The 15,510-nt window shown below is 45.0% G+C and overlaps 1 protein-coding gene across 1 annotated transcript in view; it reads right to left on the reverse strand.

The window, feature by feature from the left end:
• Nucleotides 1-15,510, reverse strand: part of MED1 (mediator complex subunit 1) — a 509,499-nt gene that overhangs the window by 409,072 nt on the left and 84,917 nt on the right. The window contains exons 2-4 of the mRNA XM_069634720.1: nucleotides 15,048-15,278; nucleotides 14,030-14,193; nucleotides 8,456-8,534 (exon numbers count right to left, since the gene is read on the reverse strand). Coding sequence (XP_069490821.1) covers nucleotides 8,456-8,534; nucleotides 14,030-14,116 — 166 coding nt within the window. The 5' untranslated portion in view covers nucleotides 14,117-14,193; nucleotides 15,048-15,278. The remainder of the gene's footprint in view (nucleotides 1-8,455; nucleotides 8,535-14,029; nucleotides 14,194-15,047; nucleotides 15,279-15,510) is intronic.

The raw sequence follows: 15,510 nt of genomic DNA on the forward strand, positions 1-15,510 counted from the left end.
GACCACTGCATGACCACTTCGACTCAACGTTCACTATTTGCTTTCAGTCTTGCTGTTTGTTTGCCCCTCTAGCTTCAAACAATGCACCTTTCACAGAGACTTTCAAATGGGCTACTTCCTTTCACTGGACCACTCCGTTACTTAGTATTGCTGATCTTGCAGCTGTATTTTACTAAAGTTCAATCACAAGTCTGCCTTCCTTCGCATCTCATCCACATGCGTGCAGCCTTTACATGTGATATGATGGTGCTACTTCATTCAGTTTAACACAGACCAGTCTCTCAGGTCGCTTGCCAATTCACTGGCTGTATGCGCTTCTTTCTTGTTTTGCTTTTTCTGATTTTGGAGTCAAGGTTAGTGTGATGCTGGAAATGCATCAGAGGGACAGGGCCTCCGCATCCTTGTCCTGTACTGCTTTTTATTGTGTGTTCTGTCGTGTTTTCCGCACAGGAGGTCATGTGGGACTCCTGGCGGTGCAGCTCTCTCTCTTTTGGTTTGGTGAATGGACCTGTGGGATACCCTTATGGCACCCATGGGTGGGGGGGTACAACCCTGTGCCCCTAGTGTATGTTTTTGGGCACCTGTGGGTGGCCCGCAGAGCAGGGTATGGGCTGGTGGCAGCTCCATGCTGAAATTGACAGGTGCGCGGAGTATCCTCCATTTTGGGATACCCCGGCCCTGCCATTGGGATCCGTTGATCCCTGATGGAAAACAAGATGGCCCCTGTGGCCTCTTGCTTTCTATTCCCCATGACCTTGTTTTCCCAAAGTCCTGGGAAGCCCTGCCTCTGTCCCTTCCCCCTGACTGGCTGTTGGGTGGAAGTGCCATATATGGTGTTGTTGTGAAGGCCCGGCCAGACTGGCTGGAGCCTTCCCAGTGATGTATGTTGTGGGTACCTCCTGTGGGTGGGACCTGGGTGAATAGAGGGTGTGACGAATATGCATTCTGTGTTGTGGGTGTCTAGTATCTGGTGGTTGACACAATGACTGAGACAACCCTACCCGAAACCAGTATGAATGCAGCTTGGAGTGTTGAATGGCTCGGTACTTGTCCCAATACACATAACTTGTTGTGAGTGTCTGGAGAAAAGTGAATGGCCTGAATACCTCGTGTGCCTGATTGGCTGCCTGCCTGCATGAATGCTCATAGTCGTGATTGGATACTTGAGTGTGACCCAGCGGAATGAATGGGAGATCAACAGTATATCTGGGGACCTCTCACTGCTAGGAATCATGTTCAGAAGCTGACGTCCACTATGACGAGTAACTGGAGTAACTGAAGCTTGACCTTGAAGCCCTGCTGGACGAGAAGAATTGCTGTTGCTCTCCTTCACAATCTGAAAGCTGCTGTGCCTGCAAGGACTGACCCAGAGAGGACCTGGTAAGGCGACCTCTTCCCGAGCTACGAGGGACCATCGTGCACAGCTGATCTTTGCCAACACTCCCTGGTAGACAGACCTTCGACAGGCTGCCGACCCGATACGGGGACTGCTGCGGAACTCCAAGGAGAAGCCCTCGGACTGTTGTCCACCACTGTCGACGACTGCCGTCGCCGACCGGAGCCGCTGTGCTCCCGTTTGCCTAAGAACTTCAATTGATCATCAGACGCTCTCGTCTGCATCGTCTCCCGCTGGAGAAGGCCCGACCGTCGACGCGCCGAGGAGCATCCACCGGTGGGTTTCTCGCCACCTAAGGACCACAGAGACGCCGACGACTCGACGCCCTTGCTGGGCCACAGTTCTTCATCATCTCTTTGCGGTCCAGAACTATCGTCACTGAGGTGCCCCGCACGCCTCTTCCTTGCAGGACGCCAAGGCTCTGTCGTCGACGAGCACCGCTAGGAACAAAGCTGTCACTTCCCTGCCGTAGTTCACCCTGTTCCCCGTCGGACGTTCGATGACCCGTGACTCCCACCTTAAAGGGAGGGCACTCAAGAAGGGCCGTCGATTCCCCGACACCGAACGCCGAGGTCCTCGACACCTCTCGACGATCCGTGGCGCCTGCCTGAAAGGGAGTCACTCAAGAAGGATCGGTCGACACATCGTCGGAGAACTCTACTCCACCAGGTACATTGGGGGGGGGGGGGGGGGGGAAATCTTAATAGGAGGAAGTAAGACTATCGAACATTATATGGACTGGGCTTGTGCTATATATCTTTATTTAAAGGTTGCCCAGGTGGGGGGGATCTCCACACAGAACTGTGCCTAGTGGTAGGGGTCAGTATTCTGCCTATTGTTTCAACCATCTTGCGTTCCTTTCTATCTCTATTGCTGGTTTCCTCGTTATTAATCTGTGTGACATTTTAACAGTACAGTTGATGCACTTTAATGAGATTTGACAACATTAGTGGTACCACTTTAGAATTGTATATATTTATCATTATTGACTTCCGAGTACAAAGTGCGTTATTGTGATCGTGTACATACCTTTGAATATTAATTATATAAAGACTGTGTTTTCAGTAATACAGTGTGTGGACATTCCTTTGTGGGGGTTCGGGGACTAAACTGTACTTAAGAACCAGCCTGCATCACCTCCTGAGAAGCTAGGCCTTGATTGCTCGACCACGTACCAATAATAGAGAATCTTGGCTGGGGTGCTCTGTGCCTCTCCTCTACCATAGAGAGAGCGGAAGTACAGACACCCCCTACCAGTCTTTACAGTTAGTACCACAGTTTTGAACTTGCCTCCCCAACTCTGCCGTTCACCGGGGAGGGTCGATGGGGTCCTTGAAACAATGTAATATTCTTCTATTTAGCCTTTGGGCTTGGGTTTTAGGTGTCCCCACAGATTTCTGAGTTATGTAATAACTTATGAGGTACACACTTGTTAGTGTTTGAATATAGGTTGCACACTTTATTTCGTATATTTTAATTCAGATTATCCACAAAAGTTAATTCACTTAGTGCTTCCTCTATTTTGTTTCACAAATATCAGTATCAAACAAGTTATTTTACTTTGTGTATTTTTTGTGAAATTAATTGTGACTTTTATGGTTATTGGTGCGTTATTTCTTTGTTCATTTACAAAAAACATTTGTGCCAACATTTCTCTGCACGCGCTGCTGTTTCGCCCTTTCTTCGGCTTTGTCAAGGCACATCTTTCACTTAGTGTTGTGTGTCAGTCTTGTGTTTACACTTTACATTTAAGTACATACATTTCAATTGAGTGGCACATGTCAAAGTTACACAGACTTGTAGATATATACAAATTGTTTTCATTTATTCCTTTTTCCTTTTTCTTTTTCAAGAGAGAAAACTTCAGTGGGTCTGAGGAGTCAAGAGTGGGAGAGGTTTGGTTAGTTTAGGCTGCTGGCATGCAGGAGGAGACGCCACGCAGTCATATTGTGGTTACTCTTAGATGACCTGTTAGTGTTTCGGCTTAGCTCAATATTAGGTAAATCCACTGTTGTGTTGTTGGGGGTTCTGTGTTTGTTCGGTCTGTGTCCTTTGGTCTCAGTTCAATATTCTTATTTCAAAGCATATATGTGAACCCTATGTTTTGGGATAAATAAAGGGGTCTGGATTTAGATGGTGCTTGTGCTTGCTGCCTGCTAATCCTATCTCTTCATTAGGTTACCCTGTTGTATTACGTGAGGTTGGTGCACAGTGGTGTGAAGACTGTCCCTTCTTGGTTTATACCTGTGCATAAGTGGTTCAGAATGTGTCAGCCTGGTTGGCTGGAGAAGTCTATTTATGGATTGCGTCGGGGAAACTTGGTTCCTTTGCAATTTTGACATATGATACAGTGTGAGATGCTAATTCATAGTTTCATCTACTTTTCAAATTGATGGGATTATGTTAGCAAATCTCGTTTCAGACTCGGTGCATTCAAATGATGCAACATGGTTGTGTACGTTCGTATGATTTTGGATATTCTGACTAATTGGTGGCTGTGCTCTGGTCACGGTATTGTGCCTTCACGGTTTATACATGTGCATATGGGGAGTCTCTGGATTTCAGAGTCTGTGTATGGTGAAGATCACCCGTGAGTTGACTGGAATTCGTGTTTCCTTTGCATTAGAAACATTTGATGCAGAGGATTGTTCATAGCTTCATTTACACATTAATGCATTGTTGACTATGTTTGTTCGAAATTGGATATTGTTGGTCAATCGTGTGCACGTTTGGTTTTGCTAGTACATTTTTGCAAATAGCAATATTCATAAGATACCTCTATTTAGGCATCCAATGTAAATTCTGGGACATCTTGGTAATACGGCTGTTGGATCACATGTATACAAGTGCAAAGTTAGTTTTCTGGCAGGGCATTGGTATATGCTATTCATGAGATTGCCTGTGTGTTGTGCTCTCATACGTCTCCTATTCGCCATGGTTTCATACAGTGCTCTTAGTCATGGTGATGATACACTAGGTTCCTGCGATACTCTTGGTTCTATGCGGCAATGTGGTTTGCTAACCTTCTTGTTCGTTTGGAGTTAACACACTATGGAGATGCCATCCTTACCTTAGTCAATTTGGCATTTATGAAAAACTGACCTCCCTTTCTTTGTTAACTTATTAGAAGTTATTTGAAATGTTATAGTGAGTTGCTCATGCTGTGTAACTCGCAGTGCGGTTCAATGTTTAAATAATAGTACGGAGGTGCCGTCCCTTACTTAATCAGTTTGACATTATGGTCTGTTGACTTGCCGTTCATTGCTAGCAATTGAAGGTATTTGCAATTGCTAGCGTGCATTGCTCGTGCATAGTGGCTCGCAGTGCCGTGTGCCTAAATCACCCGTTTGTTTAAACCGGTGCATTCCTATGAGTGCAGTATAAATTATACTGGCATACAATGCGAGTTCGCAGTGTGCGAGAGAATCAACCTTTAGTCTCCCTCTGGTCTCACCTGTTGGGTGCTTTAGTCCTTCTCTGGTCCCGTGTTCGGGTCCGCCTGTGCTTTCGGTTCCTTGGTGAATAATGAGTTGCAAGTCCTATGCGTTATATGATAGGATGTGTTTTGAGCGGTCACGTGATTGATGAAGCGTCACGTTGGCATTTAGCAACGGCATCCTCACGTATCTCGAAGTTTATATTGCTTAGCTGTATATCATTTGTGCCTGCTTCTAATCGTTCTATTCAACAGTGGTTGTATTAGTTATGTATTAGTTGTGTATTAATTTCCCCTTTCATGCTTTCTTTCTGAGTTGGCCTTCCCGTGTTGGTCAGAGGTATAATGAGGTGTTTAGGATGAATTAATTGACAATTATAGTAATAGGTGAAATCTGTGTGTATGTGCAGCTTAGGTCCATGTGTGTGTTAGTAGGTAGTTTTGTGCTTGAGATACTAAGTTGTCTTTTCAGGTTGGGGTTCCAAGGTTAATGAGTCCATACATAAATCCATCTTAACAATGACTAACAGCACTGGACACTCTAACATCCAAATCTGACTCTCTGTTATGGCCTCGAGGGCTTCACACCCCAGTTGGTCACCTGCACCAAGTACAGTAGGCGTGACAGACACCTCTCCTTCAAACAGCACATAGCAAGGAAGACACAAACAGGTTGGTATCAACTTTCTCACCTGTGGGAAATCAAGCTTCCTAGAACCCTACACGAGTCGAGCTTCTGAAATACCTAACATTCATCATCACCGTCACATGTAGACCTTTGCTGGGCCATCAAAACTGCTTCTCTCATCTGCTGCATTGCTCTGGGACTTCTTCACTATGGGTATTGGAGCAGAAGTCAGTTATCAATGAAACCCTGAAGTCCGGCTAGGTGCTACCCTGAACCATGCCAATGTGAACGTAGACCAGAAACACCAATTTGCTGGGACCACATGTCAAATTAAGCCAACTCTGCAATCCCTGGGGGGAGTGGGATGGGAGGGGAGACATAGCGGGGAAAAAAGCCTAGGCTTACCTGAGATTGCTGCCCAGACACTTGGTATTGGTAGTTGCCCTCTTCATTCACAAAAAAACCTGCAAGTACTGTTTTGTGAATGGTCACTAACCGTGCTAGACTACTGAATTGAGCCACACAGAATCATATGGGAGAACTCATAACCCTTCCGACACTCCCTTAAAGTACACATAATTGTTTACTTACCTGGAACCCTACTTCAACAATTGTTCCTTGGAAAGGTTTGGCCATCTTTAGTTAGTTTCTCAAAGTGATGGTGAGCTTTTTAATTTTAGACGGCTGATATGTATGGACAATGGGCCTCATTACAAGTCCGGCGGTAGCCCGTCGGTGTTACTGGCGGGTTGCTGCCAGACTTGTAACACTGTTTCCGCCGCCTGAGATCCTGGTGGCCCGGGATATCAGGCAGCAGAAAGTTAAGTACACAAGCCCATGGAGTCCTCTAGGACTCCATGGGAATGTTTATGTTCATGTTTTAGGCTTATAACGCGCCGCAGTATCAAGGGGCACATATAACAGACAGGCAGCTAACAATACTAACAAAACATATATAGTGAATGGGACTTACAATAGTAGAAGTACTGGGCAAAGGTTTGTCATTGTAGAGGAAAAGGGCTACTTTTGGAATAAAAGCGTCTTGAGCCTGTTTCGAAAAGATTTGGAGGCTCTTCTCTGAGTGTATTCAAACTGGCAGGTCATTCCAGGCTAGAGTAGCTAGGGCCAGAAAGGAACGACCCCTGCCCCGGCTTCTTTTAATCCTTGGGCAGATGAGACGATAGGAGCGAGTGGGGAATGGGGAAGTGGGACACGGAAGCACCGGCAACGTTGCTAATGGTGCCGTTGCTTCCGTGACAACTCTGCGGGCGGGTGCTGTTACGCACAGGTGGTCAGACCTGCCAGGCGCAACAGCCCCCGCCCGCAGAGTTGTAGTGTGGCAGTCCGAAAGGGTGCTAGTACTGTGCGACCAGCACTCTTATTTCCGGACTGCCACACTTGTTATAAGGCCCACTGATTCCCCTCACTTTAGCCTATTCGACAGTATATTGCTTGATAATGTTTTTTTAATCTAAAGCATGGTTGCTGTCCCAAATAGACACAAGTGTTGTGAAGGGCATATACATAACAGTTAACTTAACTTGAATTCTCATTAGCTTTTTGCACCAGTGTTTAATAAAGTAGTATATTGTTTATACTTACCGGTGTGGGCAATCTATTGTCTGACAATAAATGTGTACATTAACTACACTTTACACAAAGCACCTGATCGCCTTTCTCTGATCTATTAATTGCTGCTCAGTCACACTAACAGTGAAAGTCTGGTAAGACTGTGTAAACCCTTGCAGGTCCACAAAGGTTGGGCTTCGAGAACTAGCCTTTGCACTAGTTAATCCACGTTACTCTCTTCACCCTCATCTTCAGATGGCAAAAGACATTATTATGTTTTTTAGAAAGCCTTAAAATATTACCTTTTCTGCTGGCAATTCAGCTCTTCAGTGCTGAGTTCTACATATGTGTTTGGGATACATAATAAAAGTGGGAAAATTATGTAAGCATGCCTGTGCGATGGGGGGCCCGACACACCAGCCCAATTGCACAGACATCCCTACCATCAGTAGGCTCAAAGCACTCCGTACTGTGCCTCGCATACCTGTGGATCCAGTCAAGAACCCTGCTCAGCCCCTACTCTCTCTCCACAAATCCAACTCTGGCTACCACATCAAAGCCCCTCCATCCTTAAAAGCAAGGCTCACACTGTGAAAGAGGCGCCCAGCTGAGAGGGCTCGTTCCATCTACACTTGCAGAGGAGGAAGGTGTATGGGGGAAAGGGTGGAGGAAAAAGGGGGTGGGGCAGAGGGAGAGGAGGAAGGGCGAGATGGAGGGATGGAAGGAGAGGGGTAAGGAGGAACGGAGAAGGTGACGAGGGCCGAGACAACCAGACTGCACTGACAAGAGTGGGAGAGAGCAAGCTAGACACAAACTGCACTAACAGGTAGAGAGCATCGCACACTTCATTGATAGAGATGACAAGGATTGCACTTAGTACCCACAGAGAGAGAGAGAGCGAGAGAGAGAGAGAGAGCACAAGAGCACTCTTGCCTACTGACATACACCACAATTACAGAGAGGGAGGGATACAGAAATATCAAGAGGGAGAGAAAATTGTTTTATCACACTGCACTGATACAGAGTGATAGAGCGGGTAACAGAGTGGAGAGAGTGAGAAAGATGAAAAATCAGAGCAAGAGAAAAGAAAAGCGTGAGCGAGAGAGACATTCTGGGTACTGCTAGTTTTTGGTATGTTTTTTCTCATCACCCTCTCCATTAGCAGAGGTTGTCTTAATCACATAAACTACTCTGAAACAGACTACTCAAAAAATGTTCCATAACAAGGCACAATGAAAAGACGTGTAAGCAGTGATCAAAGGAGCAAACAACCTAGATGCTCCGACCCCCAACTGGCAAGTTAAAATTACAGACATAAGGAAATAAGTGCAGTTTTTGCAATTTTTAGTCCATAGAAATATTATGCCACAGAAGTGAAGCACAGCACAAGTAGAGATAGAAGTGGTTCCCTCATTGCTGCACCCACCTTTCAAGGCCTTCTGCAGTGTCTCCAGGCAGCTGACCAGATGTGGGTGTCCCCCAGTGCTCAGTACACCCCGTTTGTCCTGCATTGGATAAGAGAAAGTTTTCATGGTCACTGGCAATTCATTCCACTATCCCTTGTGCAGCAGACATTGACAGAGAGGGATAGCTCTTGCAATCAAAAATGAAAATGCAGCCAGAAGGGAACAGAGAGCTCTCTAGTAAAAGAAAGTGTCTCACTTAGGTTGAGTATTTGTCCACCAGTGCTTTAGAATCTCATCTGTCACGAGATATTTTACCTATGCAACAATTTCATGATGGCCACGGATTGTAAAGCCTCAAGCAAGAAAAGCAACCAAGGTCACACAACTCCTTGCTTTGTTCAACAATACCATTTTTGTCAAACACACCAAAAAGTAAAAACCAGGATTAACGTGTGATGGGGATCATGACAATTCAGATGTGATGGAAAACGGGTATTAAAAGAAAAACACATGGACTCTTCATATAAAATAGCCAATAGCTCTATTGTCTGCGTTAGGCCAAAATTCTATTTTTGCGTCTATTTTGTATAACTGTGTGTGTCCTGTGAGACAGGCATGGTATCAAGAGACGACACATACAAGTGAAACACAGTTTCAAAACCTTTATTCTCAATGGTCAGGATGGTATAAAGCCTAATTTGCCCCGACTAAGATGGGAATGTTTCCTAACGAAAGGTAAGTATAGGTCTGTCAATCCAAAACAAAACACTGTCTGTGTCAAAACCTATGCTTATACTCACTTCTACAGAATAATAGGGTGAATGGGATTCGGCAAATTCTATAGTGTCCAAAGTAAAGTTAATGTGACAATGGCGCCTTTCTGCAGCTGACTTTCCCTGGTTCAAAGCACTCAGGATTATAAAGTTCCATAAGTCTCTCTGGTTTCACTTGGCAAAGAGTTCACTGTACATTTTCTTGGTAAGTTCTATAGGCTTCTCTGGGTCTCCTTTCTATGAACCCAGAAGCCCTCTGGTTCCCACTTCTTCAAAGGGTCTCTTAGCCTTCCCTCGCTCAAGCTTACACCATCTTGGTTACCCCTGTTGAACTTGTTTAATTGTATTTCATTTAACACAAAAGGTTCAACTCTCAAAGGTTCTGCTTGTTAACATCACAGTTCACTTGGCTTCTTTCGGGACTCCCTTCCTCATACGGAAACCCATTCCTTTTAGCTTTTCCTTTATTAGATCATGCAGTTCCTAGCTTTCAACTGGGCTCCTCTGATCGTGGTGCAGATGTCAGACCGCACGGTCCACCCATTAGAGGTTGCGCATCCAGGAGCCTTATTCTTAATAGAGTTCTCTTTTCCTTATACTGGGGTCTCTGCGGCCTTCCTGGATCAATCTCCCGTCTGGTGGCCACCCCAATGCTTTTCCAACACTCGTTGCTTGATGTCAATACTTTCTATCAGTTTTGGAAATGTTGCTCCCACTTCTTTTGTCGCTTGGCTCCCCCTTTTTAGGATCTCTATTTCACTTACATTTCGTGTCCGCTGACAGCTCCCCTCCATGCAGACACTTCCTTTCTTTACAGAGTCTTTTGAGAACGTGTTATAATACACACAACCATTCTGCCACTATGTATCCTTGTAATTCCAATTGTCAATTTCAGCCGGTGTGTCTCCAGCCTTACGCATTCAGGCTGCAACCTTGCATCTTGCTCGCTTAATACAATACGCAACGGGCTCTCATTGGGCTTCACTCACCACCACCACCACCTTCACACCCTGCTCCTCAGACACTCCTGGGCTCCTGTCCTGGCCCAGGGGAATGAGCATTTCATTTTACCAATGTAACAAGGATCAGCACGCCTACCAGCTCCCTTTGTTGGACTTCTCTTCTTTGCTGATAGTTAGCCACGCTTCTCCCGGATGCTTCCTCACACACACCCTCTGCTTTTCAGCAGCCCTGTTTCGCCCAGCTATTCCTGGGCAGCCACGGCTCATCAGCTCTCCTCCCAACGCGCTCTCTCTGCTGATTGTTCGTGTTCCTTTTATAATCTCCTGAAGACTTGATAGCCTGCAGGTGGGCATAGTTGATTTCAATTGCCTGACCCTGCCTGGCCTTGTTAGTGAGACATGTTCTATGAAGATGTGCCTCTATTTGCATCTTCTTTGTCCCAGTACCATAGTGGTGTTTCTCATAGGAAATCTGTACTCCTCTTGATTTCCTCTTCTTCGTCACAGTACTTGAGTGACACTTGGGGAAAAGAAGAGAGTGTGCCTTAATACATCCTATGAAGGATGAGGGGGGTTGGGTAGGTCACTGTCAAGGAATGGGGGATACCATGTCTCACCCTCAGGTATTCCCTCCCCAATACCGGAGAACCCTCTACCCAGGTGATCCTCCCTCGCTTTTCTGCCCCCAAGGTCGGGATCTAAAAGCGATGGCCCTCCCTTGACCACCTGTGTAGAAGATCCCTGAGGAGTAGGCCAGGAAAGACCCTTAGGTTTTTCACAGTCCCATAAACATCTGGATAATTTTTACATATTTTCGACTTTCTCTTTGTAATCAGAGGGACTTCTACTGAAAAGCCCCTCTCACTGCAACTCATAACGGTGTGCTGCCCTGTAGTAGCGCACGACGGCCAGGGCAAGGATGTATTTAAGCACCCCAATTTCATCCCAGCACAATTCTAATTTTGTGTTAGCTACATCACATTTGTAGCCATTTTGACTGCATTAGTAACCCAGCGGCCATTGTGGTACTCATTTATTTTTTAAAGTCCTACACCCAGCCATTGCGTTTTTTACCTTTGACTGTGTGGGCCATGGGGCTTGGCCAGAATTGACATTTTGCTGATGTAGGTGCAACCTGAGCCATACCGAGCCCCCTCAGTTGGCTTTAAACTAGTCTAAAACTTGATTAACGTCCGTCAGATACTGCAATCCACAAACCTGTAGGTATTCCTGAGTTTTTAGAGATTTGGATGAACTGACCCGGTTACTTAGCTGCCAAAACCTGAATGCTGCGTGCTTGTGGGTGGTTGACTTCACCAGCCAGACTGACTGTGTATAACAGTAGTGGGTAGCCCTATCCACTGTTCAGATCGGCTTTAAGGTGGAAGCCCCTCTCTGATGCTCTGGCCTGGAACTTGAGTAGCTGCTTTCTACTCCGGATGTTGGTCAATTCCAGCTGTTGCCTACATCGTGGCACCATTCCTGCTGCTTGGTTTGACCTCTCCTACTCTTCTTAGCTGCCTATGACCCTTGCGGAGTCCTTCCGCTGCTGCTGTCAATGCAAAGGTGTCTTCTATCTCGTGGGTCTCTTTCCATATCTTCCTCGTCTGGATCCTTGCTTCACCATGGGTTCAAAACACACTGACTGGAGACCTCTGTCCCCCCACCCACCATCCCACCACCAACCACTGACCCGGGAATTTACCTGTGCACTCACCGTTCCTGGACCTTTCCTTCAGCAGCTAGCACTGAGGTTACAAGGCCCTGGGTCCTAGGACCCACTTCCTATGGTTGGTTGTAGGGATGTTTCTATATTCTCCATCTGCAATCGGAGTGCTTGATTGTGAGCCGGTGCTCACTTTGCTGCCAGCCCTCCCCTACCTCCAGGAACTTCAACCTTGGTCTGGTCTTTTCTGTGTGCATCTCCTAGACTTACCCAATCAGCTGCTGCACCTAAAATTAAGTAGTAATACATACTTGCCTACTGTTTACCCATAACCTGCAGCAGGCCTATTAGGTTAGTGCTGTTGATCACTATGGGAGAACTTTTGTCCGAAAAGTGTTTGTGTATGAATCATGGGTCTGCAACCTGTGGCTCTCCAGGTGTGTTGTACTACAACTCCAATGAACCCTCACTATTGATTATGATGGCTTGGGCTGATGAGAGTTGTAGTCCAAAATATCTGGAGAGCCAAAGGTTGCAGACCCCTGGGGCCTTGCTGTGTTACTTATTTGTAAGCAAGTCTTAAATAGTTTATATATTTTCAGTATATAGTTTGTGGTGCATTTTATTGTGTCTGTACAGAGCTAAAATTGTACTTTGGAACAAGCCCACCCCCTCCTAAAAATGAAGCCTGACTGCTCAGCCACACTACCAATTGTTAGAGATGGTACTAACTTGATGGACAACCTATTTTACTATGGATAGGTCTTCTTACATGCCTCAACAGAGAAAACATCCCTAACAGCCTGAATCTGCCTGTAGCACATTCCTTTAAAGTGAGTTCTTGCTAATGCAGAGGGCAACTGGCAGAAAATCTACGATAACTTGACATATTATAGCTTATGACAACAAATTACCTTTCGGACAAGTGATTAACCTAAAAATTATTTTTAGATTATTAAGTTTTGTAAAAATTTAATTTAGCAATGTGTGCACCTTTTGTGGAAACAAAATGCACATCCCGTTTGAAATGGGAAAGAGGGGCACTAGAAACTGAATCAACTCAATTGATCAATTGGTTAAACAATTTGCAGGTTTTTCAATAATAACTGCATGGGGTAAATCAGCAGCAAGAACACAGGAAGGGCGTAGCCCATACCTCGTATAATGACTAGTGAAGGCTAAAACTAGATATATTGCACTGGTAATTGAAATAGATAGTGCACATCAAATGAAACTGAAAAATATAAGAATCAGTTTACATGCGTTTCAACCGTCACTGGCCTTTCTCAAGGCAAGACATTTTCAAGGTCCCCAGCACGGCGTCCTGTGTAGACAGGGCACTGTGCAGAGATGAAAGGCTGTTTATTTATTTGAGACAAAAGGCGGGAGGAGGACGGATCTACCCCGCCATTCTTTATGAAATGGGATCACACGCCCCACTGGGCTTCTCCTCATATATGTCATTGTTGGCCAATCAACTGGACCAGTTTTGTGCTAACCAACGTGAATAACTTGGTGCTCATTTTTGAACCTCCTATTCAGGATCCAATCATTCACAGTGAGTGATAGACCCACATTGTATTAGGGACCATGAAAATGTCTTGCCTTGAGAAAGATCCGTGGGGGTTGAAACACATGTCGGCTGATTCACATATTTTTCTATTACATGTCATTTGATGTGCATTTATGGACCTTTCTGTTACTATTTATTTGAATAACCAGCGCGAGATATACAACCTTCACTACCCTTTTTAATTGGTTTTCATCTTCTTTTTTACTTCGCCTTTAGCAACGAACTCCACTGCACTCCTTCCCCCCTTTTTTATTGTCTTTCATTTTCCATTTGCATTTATGTTGTATCATTTCTAAATTTAAAAGGCCACCTCTGGTTACCACTGTTGCTTTTTTCCTCCCGTGTACACCTCCATCTGTCTTTTGCCCCAATTCAAAGATGCTCCTTTTTTGGTGATCACAGAAGATTCTTTATAGTATATGGTATAGTAGAGTATATGGCATTTGTCAGTAATGATTTTTTCCAACAAATAAGTCTTTAACAAAGAAATCATAGGATATTTTCACAAAGAATAAATACAGACATATTACACAAGCAACACAAATCAAGCACTATAACGACCACTGCTAAATACCACCACCAGCAAGAGTACTTTGAGAGCCGGCCCTAAAGAGTCTCACCATAACTTGACGAACAAGCTTCATTGTGTCTGTCCATGGCCGGTTTTGGTTAAACTTGCTGTGCAATCTCTCCAAAAGTGAACTCATCTTCTTAGGTCTCCGATTTTATTTGCCAACGGCGTGACAATGGTCAGGCAAGAAACTCCTGACTTTCTCTGCCACAACTGGAGGGGTGGGAACAAGAAACAATTGAGGCTACATAGAACTATAACTAAATCCCACTTTATTACCAATCTTTGGGTTGTTCAGGCAACGGTTGGGGCATAAGCAACCAACCCATCATGACGGTGGTGATAGTGCTGCTGCCATACACCCTATAAATACACCCCAATATGGCACTACTAACAGCGAACGTGATAAAAGACCCCGTTTTATATTATACCATGCATACAATATTTACTGCCTTGAACATGTAGCTGCATCTTCTCGCCAATCTTATTAAAATTCGTTTCAGGAAAAATGTTATAGTCTATGATGTACACAACACTGGGCAAGTGAATTCTTCCCTAATGCTGATAAAGAAAATTGTCACCACACTAACATTGCTTTGTGTAAATCGTGACCCTGGGCAAGGATAATTAAATGATGGACGATGGGTTTTCGCACAGACATAAGTCAAAATGCCTACACATAGTGTTAACACAGACATAGCTCTAGGTGTCTCGGTTGTTTTACAAATTCTGTTATGGGGGAAACGTTCACTGGAATAGAAATGATTCCAAGAACATTCACCAGAATGTAATAACTAGAGGATGCCATCATGTATTGCAAACCTTGAAACTAGCACATCTGCTGAAGTTGCAGGTCCGTTTGCAGGTTATTCTTCTGCTATCCAGAGTGCAGAAGATTATAGTAGCATGCCTGGTTACTGGAGTGGGGTTCCATGCAGTGGCATCAATGGTGTGCCTAAACTTCAGCAGCGCACACACAACCTCTATGGAAAAACCTGTCACTAGACAGAGGGTCTACTTCTTGGGCGTGGATGCCTTGTAGCAGTTTTGTTTCAGCCAAATCTTACTTCATGAAATGGTGAGGCGAAGATCTTGCATGGGTCGCTGCTCTGTAGTTGCCATGGTGGTTCTATGCAGAACCTTTGGTGGAACCATTTTATCCACTTTATGGATGTTCAACTCTGCAGACTTCATGCTGTCTTTTCACTCTGTAGCTGCATGGCGAGGCAGAGGCATCGATCAGAGAAGGTTCCAGTGATCAGCCATGGAGAGACAGGAGCTCTTCAGAAGGAGTAAACCTGTCGGTGACAAGATAAGCAGGTGACAAGACAAAGTTAATCCCCAGAAGGAAGAAAATGACTAAAGCGGCCTCTATCTGCTCTTAAACAGGCAGTTAAGAGTTACTGCACCAATGTTCATTCTCAACACCAAAAACCCGCTTCGTGAATTCTCTTGTGTACGTCCATCAAATATGGAGTATTGTATGAATAGTGTGACGGGGATGCAGGATTCTTTGGGAAAGACTTCACT

Source organism: Ambystoma mexicanum, chromosome 13 (assembly GCF_040938575.1).
Source record: "Ambystoma mexicanum isolate Mex_15411 chromosome 13, UKY_AmexF1_1, whole genome shotgun sequence".
NCBI classification, from domain to species: domain Eukaryota; kingdom Metazoa; phylum Chordata; class Amphibia; order Caudata; family Ambystomatidae; genus Ambystoma; species Ambystoma mexicanum.